This window comes from Salvelinus namaycush, unplaced genomic scaffold (assembly GCF_016432855.1).
Source record: "Salvelinus namaycush isolate Seneca unplaced genomic scaffold, SaNama_1.0 Scaffold2316, whole genome shotgun sequence".
Lineage (NCBI taxonomy): Eukaryota > Metazoa > Chordata > Actinopteri > Salmoniformes > Salmonidae > Salvelinus > Salvelinus namaycush.
Window position 1 is genome coordinate 7501 of NW_024059138.1, and position 18513 is coordinate 26013.

General features: G+C 47.2%; 1 protein-coding gene across 1 annotated transcript in view; it reads left to right on the plus strand.

Moving 5' to 3' along the window:
- The window catches only part of LOC120038679 (nascent polypeptide-associated complex subunit alpha, muscle-specific form-like), an 18375-nt gene extending 521 nt beyond the window's left edge, over positions 1-17854 (plus strand). The window contains exon 2 of the mRNA XM_038984341.1: positions 16820-17854. Within this exon, the coding sequence (XP_038840269.1) occupies positions 16820-17854 (1035 nt within the window). The remainder of the gene's footprint in view (positions 1-16819) is intronic.
- Positions 17855-18513: the final 659 nt, after the last annotated feature.

An 18513-nucleotide genomic window follows, 5' to 3' on the forward strand; every position in this document is an offset into this window, starting at 1 on the left:
AAAGGAGGACGAGGAGGAGGGGGAGGAAGAAGAGATGGAGGAGGAGGAGGTGGAGGAAGAAGAGGAGGAGGAGGAGGAGGTGGAAGAGGTGGAGAAGGAGGAGGAAGAGGAGGTGGAGGAGGAGAAGGGGGAAATGAGAAGGAGAGTATCTCCTTTGTCATCTGAGTCAAAGTAGAACAACAGACACCTTGTTTACAGCAGGTTAAAGACACCTTGTTTAGAGCAGGTTACAGACACCTTGTTTACAGCAGGTTACAGACACCTTGTTTACAGCAGGTTACAGACACCTTGTTTACAGCAGGTTACAGACACCTTGTTTACAGCAGGTTACAGACACCTTGTTTACAGCAGGTTACAGACACCTTGTTTACAGCAGGTTACAGACACCTTGTTTACAGCAGGTTACAGACACCTTGTTTACAGCAGGTTACAGACACCTTGTTTACAGCAGGTTACAGACACCTTGTTAACAGCAGGTTACAGACACCTTGTTTACAGCAGGTTACAGACACCTTGTTTACAGCAGGTTACAGACACCTTGTTTACAGCAGGTTACAGACATCTTGTTTACAGCAGGTTACAGACACCTTGTTTACAGCAGGTTACAGACACCTTGTTTACAGCAGGTTACAGACACCTTGTTTACAGCAGGTTACAGACACCTTGTTTACAGCAGGTTACAGACACCTTGTTTACAGCAGGTTACAGACACCTTGTTTACAGCAGGTTACAGACATCTTGTTTACAGCAGGTTAGAGACACCTTGTTTACAGCAGGTTACAGACACCTTGTTTACAGCAGGTTACAGACACCTTGTTTATAGCAGGTTACAGACACCTTGTTTACAGCAGGTTACAGACACCTTGTTTACAGCAGGTTACAGACACCTTGTTTACAGCAGGTTACAGACACCTTGTTTACAGCAGGTTAGAGACACCTTGTTTACAGCAGGTTACAGACACCTTGTTTACAGTAGGTTACAGACACCTTGTTTACAGCAGGTTACAGACACCTTGTTTACAGCAGGTTACAGACACCTTGTTTACAGCAGGTTACAGACACCTTGTTTACAGCAGGTTACAGACACCTTGTTTACAGCAGGTTACAGACACCTTGTTTACAGCAGGTTACAGACACCTTGTTTATAGCAGGTTACAGACACCTTGTTTATAGCAGGTTACAGACACCTTGTTTACAGCAGGTTACAGACACCTTGTTTATAGCAGGTTACAGACACCTTGTTTACAGCAGGTTACAGACACCTTGTTTACAGCAGGTTACAGACACCTTGTTTACAGCAGGTTACAGACACCTTGTTTACAGCAGGTTACAGACACCTTGTTTATAGCAGGTTACAGACACCTTGTTTACAGCAGGTTACAGACACCTTGTTTATAGCAGGTTACAGACACCTTGTTTACAGCAGGTTACAGACACCTTGTTTACAGCAGGTTACAGACACCTTGTTTACAGCAGGTTACAGACACCTTGTTTACAGCAGGTTACAGACACCTTGTTTATAGCAGGTTACAGACACCTTGTTTATAGCAGGTTAAAGACACCTTGTTTACAGCAGGTTACAGACACCTTGTTTACAGCAGGTTACAGACACCTTGTTTACAGCAGGTTACAGACATCTTGTTTACAGCAGGTTACAGACACCTTGTTTACAGCAGGTTACAGACACCTTGTTTACAGCAGGTTACAGACACCTTGTTTACAGCAGGTTACAGACACCTTGTTTACAGCAGGTTACAGACACCTTGTTTACAGCAGGTTACAGACACCTTGTTAACAGCAGGTTACAGACACCTTGTTTACAGCAGGTTACAGACACCTTGTTTACAGCAGGTTACAGACACCTTGTTTACAGCAGGTTACAGACATCTTGTTTACAGCAGGTTACAGACACCTTGTTTACAGCAGGTTACAGACACCTTGTTTACAGCAGGTTACAGACACCTTGTTTACAGCAGGTTACAGACACCTTGTTTACAGCAGGTTACAGACACCTTGTTTACAGCAGGTTACAGACACCTTGTTTACAGCAGGTTACAGACACCTTGTTTACAGCAGGTTACAGACACCTTGTTTACAACAGGTTACAGACACCTTGTTTACAGCAGGTTACAGACACCTTGTTTACAGCAGGTTACAGACACCTTGTTTATAGCAGGTTACAGACACCTTGTTTACAGCAGGTTACAGACACCTTGTTTACAGCAGGTTACAGACACCTTGTTTACAGCAGGTTACAGACACCTTGTTTACAGCAGGTTACAGACACCTTGTTTATAGCAGGTTACAGACACCTTGTTTACAGCAGGTTACAGACACCTTGTTTACAGCAGGTTACAGACACCTTGTTTACAGCAGGTTACAGACACCTTGTTTACAGCAGGTTACAGACACCTTGTTTAGAGCAGGTTACAGACACCTTGTTTACAGCAGGTTACAGACACCTTGTTTACAGTAGGTTACAGACACCTTGTTTACAGCAGGTTACAGACACCTTGTTTACAGCAGGTTAAAGACACCTTGTTTAGAGCAGGTTACAGACACCTTGTTTACAGCAGGTTACAGACACCTTGTTTACAGCAGGTTACAGACACCTTGTTTACAGCAGGTTACAGACACCTTGTTTACAGCAGGTTACAGACACCTTGTTTACAGCAGGTTACAGACACCTTGTTTACAGCAGGTTACAGACACCTTGTTTACAGCAGGTTACAGACACCTTGTTTATAGCAGGTTACAGACACCTTGTTTATAGCAGGTTAAAGACACCTTGTTTACAGCAGGTTACAGACACCTTGTTTACAGCAGGTTACAGACACCTTGTTTACAGCAGGTTACAGACATCTTGTTTACAGCAGGTTACAGACACCTTGTTTACAGCAGGTTACAGACACCTTGTTTACAGCAGGTTACAGACACCTTGTTTACAGCAGGTTACAGACACCTTGTTTACAGCAGGTTACAGACACCTTGTTTACAGCAGGTTACAGACACCTTGTTAACAGCAGGTTACAGACACCTTGTTTACAGCAGGTTACAGACACCTTGTTTACAGCAGGTTACAGACACCTTGTTTACAGCAGGTTACAGACATCTTGTTTACAGCAGGTTACAGACACCTTGTTTACAGCAGGTTACAGACACCTTGTTTACAGCAGGTTACAGACACCTTGTTTACAGCAGGTTACAGACACCTTGTTTACAGCAGGTTACAGACACCTTGTTTACAGCAGGTTACAGACACCTTGTTTACAGCAGGTTACAGACACCTTGTTTACAGCAGGTTACAGACACCTTGTTTACAACAGGTTACAGACACCTTGTTTACAGCAGGTTACAGACACCTTGTTTACAGCAGGTTACAGACACCTTGTTTATAGCAGGTTACAGACACCTTGTTTACAGCAGGTTACAGACACCTTGTTTACAGCAGGTTACAGACACCTTGTTTACAGCAGGTTACAGACACCTTGTTTACAGCAGGTTACAGACACCTTGTTTATAGCAGGTTACAGACACCTTGTTTACAGCAGGTTACAGACACCTTGTTTACAGCAGGTTACAGACACCTTGTTTACAGCAGGTTACAGACACCTTGTTTACAGCAGGTTACAGACACCTTGTTTAGAGCAGGTTACAGACACCTTGTTTACAGCAGGTTACAGACACCTTGTTTACAGTAGGTTACAGACACCTTGTTTACAGCAGGTTACAGACACCTTGTTTACAGCAGGTTACAGACACCTTGTTTACAGCAGGTTACAGACACCTTGTTTACAGCAGGTTACAGACACCTTGTTTACAGCAGGTTACAGACACCTTGTTTACAGCAGGTTACAGACACCTTGTTTACAGCAGGTTACAGACACCTTGTTTACAGCAGGTTACAGACACCTTGTTTACAGCAGGTTACAGACACCTTGTTTATAGCAGGTTACAGACACCTTGTTTATAGCAGGTTACAGACACCTTGTTGAGAGAAGGTTACAGACACCTTGTTTACAGCAGGTTACAGACACCTTGTTTACAGCAGGTTACAGACACCTTGTTCAGAGCAGGTTACAGACACCTTGTTTACAGCAGGTTACAGACACCTTGTTTAGAGCAGGTTACAGACACCTTGTTTATAGCAGGTTACAGACACCTTGTTTATAGCAGGTTACAGACACCTTGTTTACAGCAGGTTACAGACACCTTGTTTACAGCAGGTTACAGACACCTTGTTTACAGCAGGTTACAGACACCTTGTTTACAGCAGGTTACAGACACCTTGTTTACAGCAGGTTACAGACACCTTGTTTATAGCAGGTTACAGACACCTTGTTTACAGCAGGTTACAGACACCTTGTTTACAGCAGGTTACAGACACCTTGTTTACAGCAGGTTACAGACACCTTGTTTACAGCAGGTTACAGACACCTTGTTTACAGCAGGTTACAGACACCTTGTTTACAGCAGGTTACAGACACCTTGTTTATAGCAGGTTACAGACACCTTGTTTACAGCAGGTTACAGACACCTTGTTTATAGCAGGTTACAGACACCTTGTTTACAGCAGGTTACAGACACCTTGTTTACAGCAGGTTACAGACACCTTGTTTACAGCAGGTTACAGACACCTTGTCCAGTGAATAGACTTTCTATCTGCCTATTGTCTTCTGACGTGGTTTTCTCCTTCCTTCCTTCCTTCCTTCCTTCCTTCCTTCCTTCCTTCCTTCCTTCCTTCCTTCCTTCCTTCCTTCCTTCCTTCCTTCCTTCCTTCCTTCCTTCCTTCCTTCCTTCCTTCCTTCCATCCTTCCATCCTTCCTTCCTTTTATCTCAGTCATGACTCATGTAAATGTAAATGATGACTGTGCCTTTCAAATTCATTCAAGGAGGAATCATTGTTTACAACCCAGTCCGGATGAAGAGATCATGGACACTTAGTCACCCCACAAAGTCACTCAGAAAGATTAGGCATCGCTACTGAAGTGTGTTACGTTACACTGTGACTCATGTTATGTAGAAGGATGTAGAATGTACAATGAATGGTTCTGTTTTGGTTTCACCATAGTAAATAGAATCCTTCTAATTCTATGGGTGTAACCTGGTACGCAGGTTGACTCATTCATATCCCCATAACCCCCTGCAGTGAATCCCAGGAGCTAGCGAATACAGGGACCTTCCATGGTAGGACAGAGTCTATCCAGAGATGTGTTTCTCTGTAACAGACAGCAGGGTCTGAGAGTGTGGTCTGTCTGCTGTGGCCCTGTCTATCCAGAGATGTGTTTCTCTGTAACAGACAGCAGGGTCTGAGAGTGTAGTCTGTCTGCTGTGGCCCTGTCTATCCAGAGATGTGTTTCTCTGTAACAGACAGCAGGGTCTGAGAGTGTGGTCTGTCTGCTGTGGCCCTGTCTATCCAGAGATGTGTTTCTCTGTAACAGACAGCAGGGTCTGAGAGTGTGGTCTGTCTGCTGTGGCCCTGTCTATCCAGAGATGTGTTTCTCTGTAACAGACAGCAGGGTCTGAGAGTGTAGTCTGTCTGCTGTGGCCCTGTCTATCCAGAGATGTGTTTCTCTGTAACAGACAGCAGGGTCTGAGAGTGTAGTCTGTCTGCTGTGGCCCTGTCTATCCAGAGATGTGTTTCTCTGTAACAGACAGCAGGGTCTGAGAGTGTGGTCTGTCTGCTGTGGCCCTGTCTATCCAGAGATGTGTTTCTCTGTAACAGACAGCAGGGTCTGAGAGTGTGGTCTGTCTGCTGTGGCCCTGTCTATCCAGAGATGTGTTTCTCTGTAACAGACAGCAGGGTCTGAGAGTGTGGTCTGTCTGCTGTGGCCCTGTCTATCCAGAGATGTGTTTCTCTGTAACAGAGAGCAGGGTCTGAGAGTGTAGTCTGTCTGCTGTGGCCCTGTCTATCCAGAGATGTGTTTCTCTGTAACAGACAGCAGGGTCTGAGAGTGTGGTCTGTCTGCTGTGGCCCTGTCTATCCAGAGATGTGTTTCTCTGTAACAGACAGCAGGGTCTGAGAGTGTGGTCTGTCTGCTGTGGCCCTGTCTATCCAGAGATGTGTTTCTCTGTAACAGACAGCAGGGTCTGAGAGTGTGGTCTGTCTGCTGTGGCCCTGTCTATCCAGAGATGTGTTTCTCTGTAACAGAGAGCAGGGTCTGAGAGTGTAGTCTGTCTGCTGTGGCCCTGTCTATCCAGAGATGTGTTTCTCTGTAACAGAGAGCAGGGTCTGAGAGTGTAGTCTGTCTGCTGTGGCCCTGTCTATCCAGAGATGTGTTTCTCTGTAACAGACAGCAGGGTCTGAGAGTGTAGTCTGTCTGCTGTGGCCCTGTCTATCCAGAGATGTGTTTCTCTGTAACAGACAGCAGGGTCTGAGAGTGTGGTCTGTCTGCTGTGGCCCTGTCTATCCAGAGATGTGTTTCTCTGTAACAGACAGCAGGGTCTGAGAGTGTGGTCTGTCTGCTGTGGCCCTGTCTATCCAGAGATGTGTTTCTCTGTAACAGACAGCAGGGTCTGAGAGTGTGGTCTGTCTGCTGTGGCCCTGTCTATCCAGAGATGTGTTTCTCTGTAACAGACAGCAGGGTCTGAGAGTGTAGTCTGTCTGCTGTGGCCCTGTCTATCCAGAGATGTGTTTCTCTGTAACAGACAGCAGGGTCTGAGAGTGTAGTCTGTCTGCTGTGGCCCTGTCTATCCAGAGATGTGTTTCTCTGTAACAGACAGCAGGGTCTGAGAGTGTAGTCTGTCTGCTGTGGCCCTGTCTATCCAGAGATGTGTTTCTCTGTAACAGACAGCAGGGTCTGAGAGTGTAGTCTGTCTGCATGATCAACTACAGCTGTCTGCTGTTCTTCCGTTGTAAAAATAGAGACTCACTGCAGGCCTCATCTACGTCCATATTTAACCTCAATATCCCACTCTGTGTCAGGAAGTCTTTGTATCCACCCATCTTCCTGTTGGATGGGACTGAGCTGTTGGCCTTCTATTGGAATGAACACTGAACGTTATACTGAAACAGAAGGTGAAAGACCTGTGCTCTATAATACAACATGGACAGTACATAAACACTATGCATAAGCCCAACCATAAATGTCTGGTAATATGGGGCCTGTATCTAAGAAGTCTGACATTCCAGACACTTCCCCACGCTCGTGCAATTAGCCCGGGGACGAGGTTAACATATAAGTGACTGTCCTGTCAAAAATGTCTGGTAAAATGGGGCTTGTATATACAGTGCATTCGGAAAGTATTCAGACCCTTTGACTTTTTCCACATGTTGTTACGTTACAGCCTTATTCTAAAATGGATTAAATAGTTTTTTCACATCATCAATCTACGCACAATACCCCATAATGACATCACAATACCCCATAATGACATCACAATACCCCATAATGACATCACAATACCCCATAATGACATCACAATACCCCATAATGACAAAGCAAAAATGTTTTTTTTTTTACAAATGTATTAAAAACAAATAACTGAAATATCACATTTACATAAGTATTCAGACCTTTTACTCAGTACTTTGTTGAAGTACCTTTAGCAGTGATTACAGCCTCAAGTATTCTTGGGTATCACGCGGATTTTTTATTTATTTAATCCATTTTAGAATAAGGCTGTAACATAAAATATATATATCTGGTAATATGGGGTCTGTATATATATATCTGGTAATTGTCACGTTCCTGACCTGTTTTCTGTTGTTTTTGTATGTGTTAGTGTCAGGTTTTGGCCAAGACTGTTCGGGTTTTTGGTCACTAGATGTCCCCATTGCACCTTTTTTGTACCTTTTGTTTTTCTTGCTCTTATTATTGTTTGCACCTGTAGGTCATTCCCTTGTTAGTATTTAAACCCTGTGTGTTCCTCTGTTCCTTGCTCAGTGTTTGTAAGTTAGCACCCAGCCCCAGCCCAAGCCTTGTTTTATTCAGAGATTTCTCTTGTTGGATTTTCCAGAGGTTCTCTGGTTTAGTTCTTGTGTATTATTTGAGTAGTCTTTTGAGGTTTGTTTTTCCCTGCTGTTTTTTACCACTTTGTGGAGTTTCTTTTGTATTTTGGAGGATTTCCATTTTGTGCCTCTTGGCTTTATTTTTGGACATTGTGGATTTAGTTTCTTTGCCTGAAGATTTTGTTCTTTAATTAAACCACCATCTCTAGTACTGCTGTGTCTGCCTCATCTTCTGGGTTCTGCCGATTATTAGTGACTGTTTCTCGCACCGGGTCCTGACAGAAACACTGAGCCATTATAATGAACCCAGAGGCAGCCAGTACCCAGGATCTTTTTTCCATGCTGTCCCACCACGAGGGGACTGTCCAACGCCACGAAGCTGCTCTGGTTCAGCAAGAGGCCTTAATGGCTAGACATTCTCAACTTCTGTCAGAGATGCTGACTTCCATAAAGCAGATTTCGGATCGACTTTCCCCGGCAACCGCTTCTGCTCCAGTTCATCCGATTCAAGTGCCCCTGGCAGTTAACCCCCTGGCTGAACCTCGTCTGCCGCCTCCCCAACGGTTCTCAGGGGATCCGAGTGGTTGTAAGGGGTTTTTCACCCAATGTTCTCTCTCTTTTGAGCTGCAACCATCGTCGTTTCCCACCGACCGGTCCAAGATAGCATATATCATCACCCTGCTGTCGGAAAAAGCCCTAGCCTGGGCTACTGCTGTGTGGGATGTCCAAAGTCCCTGCTGTGCCAGCTACTCTACCTTTGCTGAAGAATTCAAGCGAGTGTTTCAAGGTCCTACCAACGGCCCTGACTCAGCCAAACAGCTCCTGACTCTCCGCCAAGGTCGGCGCAGCGTGACGGACTATGCCATCCAGTTCCGCACTGTGGCAGCAGCAAGTGGCTGGAACGACGAGGCGCTCACAGTGTGTTTTTTGAAGGGTCTTTCTGACACCATCCAAGATGAACTGGCCACTCGGGAACCACCGGACAACCTCGAGTCCCTTATCAAGTTGGCTTCACGCATAGACCAGCGTCTGAGAGAGAGAGAGAGAACTAAACCATAGACCGCTCACCCTAGCTCCTATCGGTTCCAGTTCCGAGTCTCCACCTTTATCCTCGCTGGCTCCACCAGAACCCATGCAGGTTGGACGCATCTCCCAGGCTGAGAGAGACCGCCGGATGAGGGAGCGATGCTGTCTATATTGCGGCAAACCGGGCCATTTCCGCTCCACGTGTCCCGGGCTCCAGGGAAACGCACTCTCCCGTGCAGGCCTGGGAGGACTGTAACGGGAAACATAACCTCCTCCCATCCATCCAACTCCCGCCTGCTCATTCCAGTTACCCTTTCCTGGGACGACCACGAGTTTTCTCTTCAAGCCTTGGTAGACTCTGGAGCCGCAGGTAACTTCATGGATGGGGTCTGGGCGAAGGAGAATGGCGTTCCTTCTGAACCTCTAAGTGACCCCATAAGGGTTACTACGTTGGATAGAAGCCCTTTGGGATCTGGACTTGTCACTCGTGCCACTACCCCCTTGCGACTTTCAGTTTCCCAACACCAGGAAGTGATGAACTTTCATCTGATCTCCTGTTCCGAGTTCCCTCTCGTCCTTGGTTATCCCTGGCTTCACAGCCATAACCCTCACATCGACTGGTCTGTGGGCACTATCAAGCAGTGGGGTCCTACGTGCCAAGCCACTTGTATCTTCCCGAGTTCCCAGAGTTCCCCTTCCGAGTCTCTAGAATCCATCGACCTGTCCCGAGTTCCCGAGTGTTACCATGACCTCAAACTGGTATTTAGCAAACAGAGGGCCACCAAACTACCACCCCATAGACCTTACGATTGCACCATCGACCTGTTGCCGGGGACCTGCCCTCCCAGGGGTCGGATCTTTTCCCTTTCTCCTCCCGAACGAGCTGCTATGGATACCTACATCAAGGACGCTCTGGCAGCAGGCCTCATGCGTCCATCTACCTCGCCGGCGGGGGCAGGGTTTTTCTTTGTGGCCAAGAAAGACGGTGGATTACGACCTTGCATCGACTACCGGGGACTCAATGCCATAACCGTCCGTAACCGCTACCCGCTACCCCTTATGGCCACAGCCTTTGAGCTGCTCCAGGAAGCAGTTGTCTTCACTAAGCTTGACCTGCGGAACGCATACCATCTTGTGCGGATCAAACCCGGGGACGAGTGGAAGACCGCTTTCAACACGCCTACTGGTCACTACGAATACTCGGTGATGCCCTTCGGCCTGACCAACGCTCCGGCTGTGTTCCAAGCGCTCATAAACGATGTGCTTAGGGATATGCTTAACATCTTTGTGTTTGTTTACTTGGATGACATCCTCATCTTTTCGAGCTCCCTTCAAGAACACACTAAGCATGTCAGACAAGTGCTCAAACGCCTCCTAGACAGCCATTTGTACGTTAAGCCGGAAAAGTGTGAATTCCATTCCTCTCGAGTACAATTCCTGGGATTTATAGTGGAACCCGGTCGAGTCCAGATGGACCCCAAGAAGGTAGGGGCGGTAGCGGATTGGCCCACCCCCAAGTCCGTTAAGGAAGTTCAGCGTTTCCTGGGCTTCACCAACTTTTACCGCAAGTTCATCAAGAACTTCAGCTCGGTGGCAGCCCCTCTCTCAGCTGTAACCAAGGGTGGCAACACAAGGTTTCTGTGGGGAAGAGAAGCTGAGACGGCCTTCCAAGGACTCAAGCAGCGCATCCTCTCTGCTCCCATCCTGACACTACCAACGGCGGATGAACCTTTTGTGGTGGAGGTAGACGCATCAGAGGTTGGGGTTGGAGCTGTCCTGTCTCAGAGGGGTGAAGACAAGAAGCTTCATCCTTGCGCCTTCTTCTCTCACCGGCTTACCCCGGCCGAGAGGAATTACGATGTGGGGGATCGTGAACTCCTAGCAGTTAAGATGGCATTGAAGGAATGGAGACACTGGCTCGAGGGGGCTTCTCAACCGTTTCAAGTGCTTACGGACCACAAAAATCTGGAGTATATCCAGCAGGCGAAGCGGTTGAACTCCAGACAAGCTCGATGGTCTCTTTTCTTCAGCCGATTTCAGTTTATCCTCACCTATAGACCCGGGTCGAAGAATCTCAAACCGGACGCCTTGTCACGAATCTACTCTCCTGCCATTCGAGAAGATACTGACATGACTGTCCTTCCGGCCGCTAAGATCGTGGCTCCGATCTCGTGGCAAGTGGAGGATACCGTGAAACAAGCTCAAGCCATCGAACCGGGCCCTGGAGGAGGTCCTGCTAATCGGTTGTTTGTTCCCAAGGCAGCAAGGTCCCAAGTCCTTCTGTGGGGGCACTCCTCTCGCCTCACCTGTCACCCGGGCGTAGGTCGCACCTTGGAGTTCATCCAGCGTAAGTTCTGGTGGCCCACCATAAAAGAAGACGTTGCCACTTTCGTCAAGGCCTGTTCCGTGTGCTGCCAGGGCAAATCCTCTCACCTCCGCCCTCAAGGACTCCTTCACCCTCTATCTATTCCCCACCGACCCTGGTCCCATATCTCGTTGGACTTTATTACTGGCCTTCCTCCGTCCCATGGTAATACTATGATCCTAGTCATCATCGACAGGTTTTCTAAGGCGGCCAGGTTTGTTCCCTTGACCAAATTACCTTCTGCCAAGGAAACAGCTGAGTTGGTGATTAACCATGTGTTCCGAGTCTTTGGGATTCCGCAAGATATGGTTTCCGACAGAGGTCCCCAGTTCGCCTCAAGGTTTTGGAAGGCCTTCTGCCAACTCATAGGGGCCACGGCCAGTTTATCTTCAGGGTACCATCCGGAGTCCAATGGCCAAACTGAGAGGATGAATCAGGAGCTGGAAACCACCCTCAGATGCATGGTTTCCAACAACCCGTCCACATGGTCATCCTTCATTGTTTGGGCCGAGTACGCGCACAACACCTTGTGCTCCTCCTCCACTGGTATATCCCCGCATGAGTGTCAGTTTGGCTATGCGCCTCTATTGTTCCCGGACCAGGAGGCAGAAGTCAGAGTGCCTTCAGCCTCGAGGTTCATCAGACGCTGTCGGCTTACGTGGAAGAAGGCACGTCTTAATCTTCTGCGTTCCTCTCAGCAGTACCAACGACAAGCCAACAGACGTCGCCGTCCCGGTCCTACCCTGTACCCCGGCCAGAGAGTATGGCTCTCAACCAAGAACTTACCACTACGGGTGGAGTCTCGCAAGCTGTCCCAGAGGTTCATCGGTCCTTTTAAGATTGCCAGGAGAGTCAATCCCGTTACTTTTCGCCTGCACTTACCCAGATCCCTTAAGATCAATCCAACATTTCACATTTCTTTATTAAAACCTGTTGTTTTTTCTCCCCTTATCCCGGCAGGCAGACCTCCCCCTCCGCCCCGTGTCATCGGTGGCCAGTCGGCTTATACCGTCCACCGGATACTGGATTCCCGCCGGGTGCAGCGGTCCTGGCAGTATCTGGTGGACTGGGAAGGCTACGGTCCCGAGGAGCGCTCCTGGGTTCCTGCCAAGGACATACTGGACCCTGACCTCATTCGTCAGTTCAGGACCCTCCACCCTGAGAAGGCTGGTAGGAACGTCAGGAGCCGTTCCTAGGAGGGGGATTCTGTCAGGTTTTGGCCAAGACTGTTCGGGTTTTTGGTCACTAGATGTCCCCATTGCACCTTTTTTGTACCTTTTGTTTTTCTTGCTCTTATTATTGTTTGCACCTGTAGGTCATTCCCTTGTTAGTATTTAAACCCTGTGTGTTCCTCTGTTCCTTGCTCAGTGTTTGTAAGTTAGCACCCAGCCCCAGCCCAAGCCTTGTTTTATTCAGAGATTTCTCTTGTTGGATTTTCCAGAGGTTCTCTGGTTTAGTTCTTGTGTATTATTTGAGTAGTCTTTTGAGGTTTGTTTTTCCCTGCTGTTTTTTACCACTTTATGGAGTTTCTTTTGTATTTTGGAGGATTTCCATTTTGTGCCTCTTGGCTTTATTTTTGGACATTGTGGATTTAGTTTCTTTGCCTGAAGATTTTGTTCTTTAATTAAACCACCATCTCTAGTACTGCTGTGTCTGCCTCATCTTCTGGGTTCTGCCGATTATTAGTGACTGTTTCTCGCACCGGGTCCTGACAGTTAGTCGGTCAGGGCGTGAGTGTGGGTGGGCATTCTATGTTATGTGTTTCTATGTTGGTTAATGGGTGACCTGATATGGTTCTCAATTAGAGGCAGGTGGTTTTCATCTTCTCTGATTGAGAACCATATTTAAGGTAGGCTGTTCTCACTGTTTGTTTGTGGGTGATTGTTTCCTGTGTCTGTGTCTGTATGCACCACACGGGACTGTTTCGTGTTTTCGTTCGTTTGTTGTAGTCTGTTCCTGTTTCATGCGTTCTTCGGTTTTATGTAAGTTCTTATGTTCAGGTCAGTCTACGTCGTTTGTTGTTTTGTAGTTTGTTAAAGTGTTTTCGTGTTTTTTCGTCTTTTCTTTAATAAACGTAATTATGGATTCAACACATGCTGCATTTTGGTTCAATCCCTGCTCCTCCTCTTCGGATGAAGAGGAAGAGGAGAACCGTTACAGTAATATGGGGCCTGTATATATATCTGGTAATATGGGGTATGTATATATATCTGGTAATATGGGGCCTATATATATATATCTGGTAATATGGGGCCTGTATATATATATCTGGTAATATGGGGTCTGTATATATATATATGGTAATATGGGGTCTGTATATATCTGGTAATATGGGGTCTGTATATATATATCTGGTAATATGGGGCCTATATATATATATCTGGTAATATGGGGCCTGTATATATATATATCTGGTAATATGGGGTCTGTATATATATATCTGGTAATATGGGGTCTGTATATATATATCTGGTAATATGGGGTCTGTATATATATATCTGGTAATATGGGGTCTGTATATATATATCTGGTAATATGGGGCCTATATATATATATATATCTGGTAATATGGGGCCTGTATATATATATCTGGTAATATGGGGCCTGTATATATATATATCTGGTAATATGGGGCCTGTATATATATATATCTGGTAATATGGGGTCTGTATATATATATCTGGTAATATGGGGTCTGTATATATATATCTGGTAATATGGGGTCTGTATATATATATCTGGTAATATGGGGTCTGTATATATATATCTGGTAATATGGGGCCTGTATATATATATCTGGTAATATGGGGTCTGTATATATATATCTGGTAATATGGGGCCTGTATATATATATCTGGTAATATGGGGTCTGTATATATATATCTGGTAATATGGGGTCTGTATATATATATCTGGTAATATGGGGTCTGTATATATATCTGGTAATATGGGGTCTGTATATATATATCTGGTAATATGGGGTCTGTATATATATATCTGGTAATATGGGGCCTGTATATATATATCTGGTAATATGGGGTCTGTATATATATATATCTGGTAATATGGGGTCTGTATATATATATCTGGTAATATGGGGCCTATATATATATATCTGGTAATATGGGGTCTGTATATATATATCTGGTAATATGGGGCCTGTATATATATATCTGGTAATATGGGGCCTGTATATATATCTGGTAATATGGGGTCTGTATATATATCTAGTAATATGGGGACTATATATATATATATGGTAATATGGGGCCTATATATATATATCTGGTAATATGGGGTCTGTATATATATATCTGGTAATATGGGGCCTGTATATATATATGGTAATTTGGGGCCTGTATATATTTATCTGGTAATATGGGGCCTGTATATATATATGGTAATTTGGGGTCTGTATATATCTGGTAATATGGGGCCTGTATATATATATGGTAATTTGGGGTCTGTATATATCTGGTAATATGGGGCCTGTATATATATCTGGTAATATAGGGCCTGTTTATATGGTAATATGGGGTCTGTATATATATATCTGGTAATATGGGGCCTATATATATATATCTGGTAATATAGGGCCTGTTTATATGGTAATATGGGGTCTGTATATATATATCTGGTAATATGGGGCCTATATATATATATCTGGTAATATAGGGCCTGTTTATATGGTAATATGGGGTCTGTATATATATATCTGGTAATATGGGGCCTGTTTATATATATGTGGTAATATGGGGTCTGTATATATATCTGGTAATATGGGGCCTGTATATATATCTGGTAATATGGGGCCTGTATATATATATCTGGTAATATGGGGTCTGTATATATATCTGGTAATATGGGGCCTATATATATATATATATCTGGTAATATGGGGCCTGTATATAAGTGTATATTTAATGTCTGTCTGTCAGTATAGGGCCTGTATATAAGTGTATATTTAATGTCTCACTACATCCCATTCCCTAGAAGAGGAAATACATTGACCCCTAATTGACCCCTACACTAGCTGGAACAGGCAGGATGACTGAGAGGAAGCCTCTCGAAATGTGTGAAACTGCATTTCCCATGGGGTGCCTTCCAAATGGCACCGCATTTCCTACAGGGACCTGGTCAAAAGTAGTGCACTATATAGGAAATAGGGTGCCTTTTGGGAAGCCTGTCTGTTCCTGATGCTAAAAGTAGTGTCTTTGTTGTCCCTGTCTGGTGGGTCAGTGAACCCTTAGTGGTCTGGTCTGTAGAGTGTGTGTGTGTGTGTGTGTGTGTGTGTGTGTGTGTGTGTGTGTGTGTGTGTGTGTGTGTGTGTGTGTGTGTGTGTGTGTGTGTGTGTGTGTGTGTGTGTGTGTGTGTTCACTTCCTGTGGACATAGTGTTTGGATTGGGCTGGCTGGGTGTCTGGTTGTGAGGAAGAGAGCTCAGCAGCCAAGAAGGGATTAAAGAGGGGGATGGTGAGAGAGGGTGGAGGAGGAGAAGAGTGAGGGATGGTGAGAGAGGGTGGAGGAGGAGAAGAGTGAGGGATGGTGAGAGAAAGGGTGGAGGAGGAGAGGAGTGAAGGATGGTGAGAGAGGGTGGAGGAGGAGAGAAGTGAGGGATGGTGAGAGAAAGGGTGGAGGAGGAGAGGAGTGAAGGATGGTGAGAGAGGGTGGATGAGGAGAGGAGTGAGGGATGGTGAGAGAGGGTGGAGGAGAGGAGTGAGGGATGGTGAGACAGGGTGGAGGAGGAGAGAAGTGAGGGATGATGAGAGAAAGGGTGGAGGAGGAGAGGAGTGAAGGATGGTGAGAGAGGGTGGATGAGGAGAGGAGTGAAGGATGGTGAGAGAGGGTGGATGAGGAGAGGAGTGAGGGATGGTGAGAGAGGGTGGGGGAGGAGAGGAGTGAGGGATGGTGAGACAGGGTGGCGGAGGAGAGGAGTGAGGGATGGTGAGAGAGGGTAGAGGAGGAGAGGAGTGAGGGATGGTGAGAGAGGGTGGAGGAGGAGAGGAGTGAGGGATGGTGAGACAGGGTGGAGGAGGAGAGGAGTGACGGGTGGTGAGAGAGGGTGGAGGAGGAGAGGAGTGAGGGATGGTGAGAGAGGGAGGAGGAACATGACTCACCTTCTGCGACCCCAAGCTTGACCCTTACCCTTCCCTGCACTTCCCTCAACATCATACATACATCCAAGTTCAGGGTAGTGTCCTGTGAAACCCCTAGCGCCATCTGAAATGGCACCCTATTCCCTACCTAGTGCACTAACACCTATGTGGGCCTTGTCAAATGTAGTGTACTATGAAGGGAATAGGGTGTAATTTGTCTCATTGGTGCCCTGGACCTCAGCACCACCCACTCAGCCTCTCAGGGGGTCTATGGCTGCGGTCCATTCATGTCATTTGTACCCCCTCAGCCGTTGCACTAGTCACTTTCCCTCGGGGGACTCCCTTACCCCCTCAGCCCTCGAGGGACTCCCTTATCCCCTCAGTCCTCGGGGGACTCCCTTACCCCCTCAGCCCTCGGGGGACTCCCTTACCCCCTCAGTCCTCGAGGGACTCCCTTACCCCCTCAGTCCTCGGGGGACTCCATTACCCCCTCAGTCCTCGAGGGACTCCATTACCCCCTCAGTCCTCGAGGGACTCCATTACCCCCTCAGTCCTCGAGGGACTCCATTACCCCCTCAGTCCTCGGGGGACTCCATTACCCCCTCAGTCCTTGGGGGACTCCCTTATCCCCTCAGCCCACGGGGGACTCCATTATCCCCTCAGTCCTCGAGGGACTCCCTTATCCCCTCAGCCCTCGAGGGACTCCCTTATCCCCTCAGCCCTCGGGGGACTCCCTTATCCCCTCAGCCCACGGGGGACTCCCTTACCCCCTCAGTCCTCGCGGGACTCACTTACCCTCTCAGCCCTTGGGGGACTCCCTTACCCCCTCAGCCCACGGGGGACTCCCTTACCCCCTCAGTCCTTGGGGGACTCCCTTACCCCCTCAGCCCTCGGGGGACTCCATTACCCCCTCAGCCCTCGAGGGACTCACTTACCCCCTCAGCCCACGGGGGACTCCATTACCCCCTCAGCCCTCGGGGGACTCCATTACCCCCTCAGCCCACGGGGGACTCCTTTACCCCCTCAGCCCTTGGGGGACTCACTTACCCCCTCAGCCCTTGGGGGACTCCCTTACCCCCTCAGCCCTCGGGGGACTCCATTACCCCCTCAGTCCTCGAGGGACTCCATTACCCCCTCAGCCCTCGTGGGACTCACTTACCCCCTCAGCCCACGGGGGACTCCATTACCCCCTCAGCCCTCGGGGGACTCCATTACCCCCTCAGCCCACGGGGGACTCCCTTACCCCCTCAGCCCTCGAGGGACTCACTTACCCCCTCAGCCCTCGGGGGACTCCCTTACCCCCTCAGCCCTCGGGGGACTCCCTTACCCCCTCAGCCCTCGGGGGACTCCATTACCCCCTCAGCCCTCGGGGGACTCCCTGTCAAAACTGGATCCAGTTTGATTGCCATCTTAAATAGCGGTCAAATTTTGCAAAAACTTGATCACTTGCGGGTTTGATATGACCCACAAATCAATGCAAATGGTTTTCACGTGTCAACCTCTGGTGGCCGCAAAGCGTCAAATTGTGAGTGTGTGTTTCGTTTTTTGGGGGTATCTGTACTTTACTTTACTATTTATATTATTGACAACTTTTACTTTTACTTCACTACATTCCTAAAGAAAATAATCTACTTTTTACTCCATACATTTTCGCTGACACCTAAAAGTACTCGTTACATTTTGAATACTTAGCAGCACTTATCAAGACAACATTCCTGGTCATCCCTACTGCCTACGATCTGGAGGAATCACTAAACAGAGAACATCCCTGGTCATCCCTACTGCCTCTGATCTGGAGGAATCACTAAACAGAGAACATCCCTGGTCATCCCTACTGCCTACGATCTGGAGGACTCACTAAACAGAGAACATCCCTGGTCATCCCTACTGCCTACGATCTGGAGGAATCACTAAACAGAGAACATCCCTGGTCATCCCTACTGCCTACGATCTGGAGGACTCACTAAACAGAGAACATCCCTGGTCATCCCTACTGCCTACGATCTGGAGGAATCACTAAACAGAGAACATCCCTGGTCATCCCTACTGCCTACGATCTGGAGGAATCACTAAACAG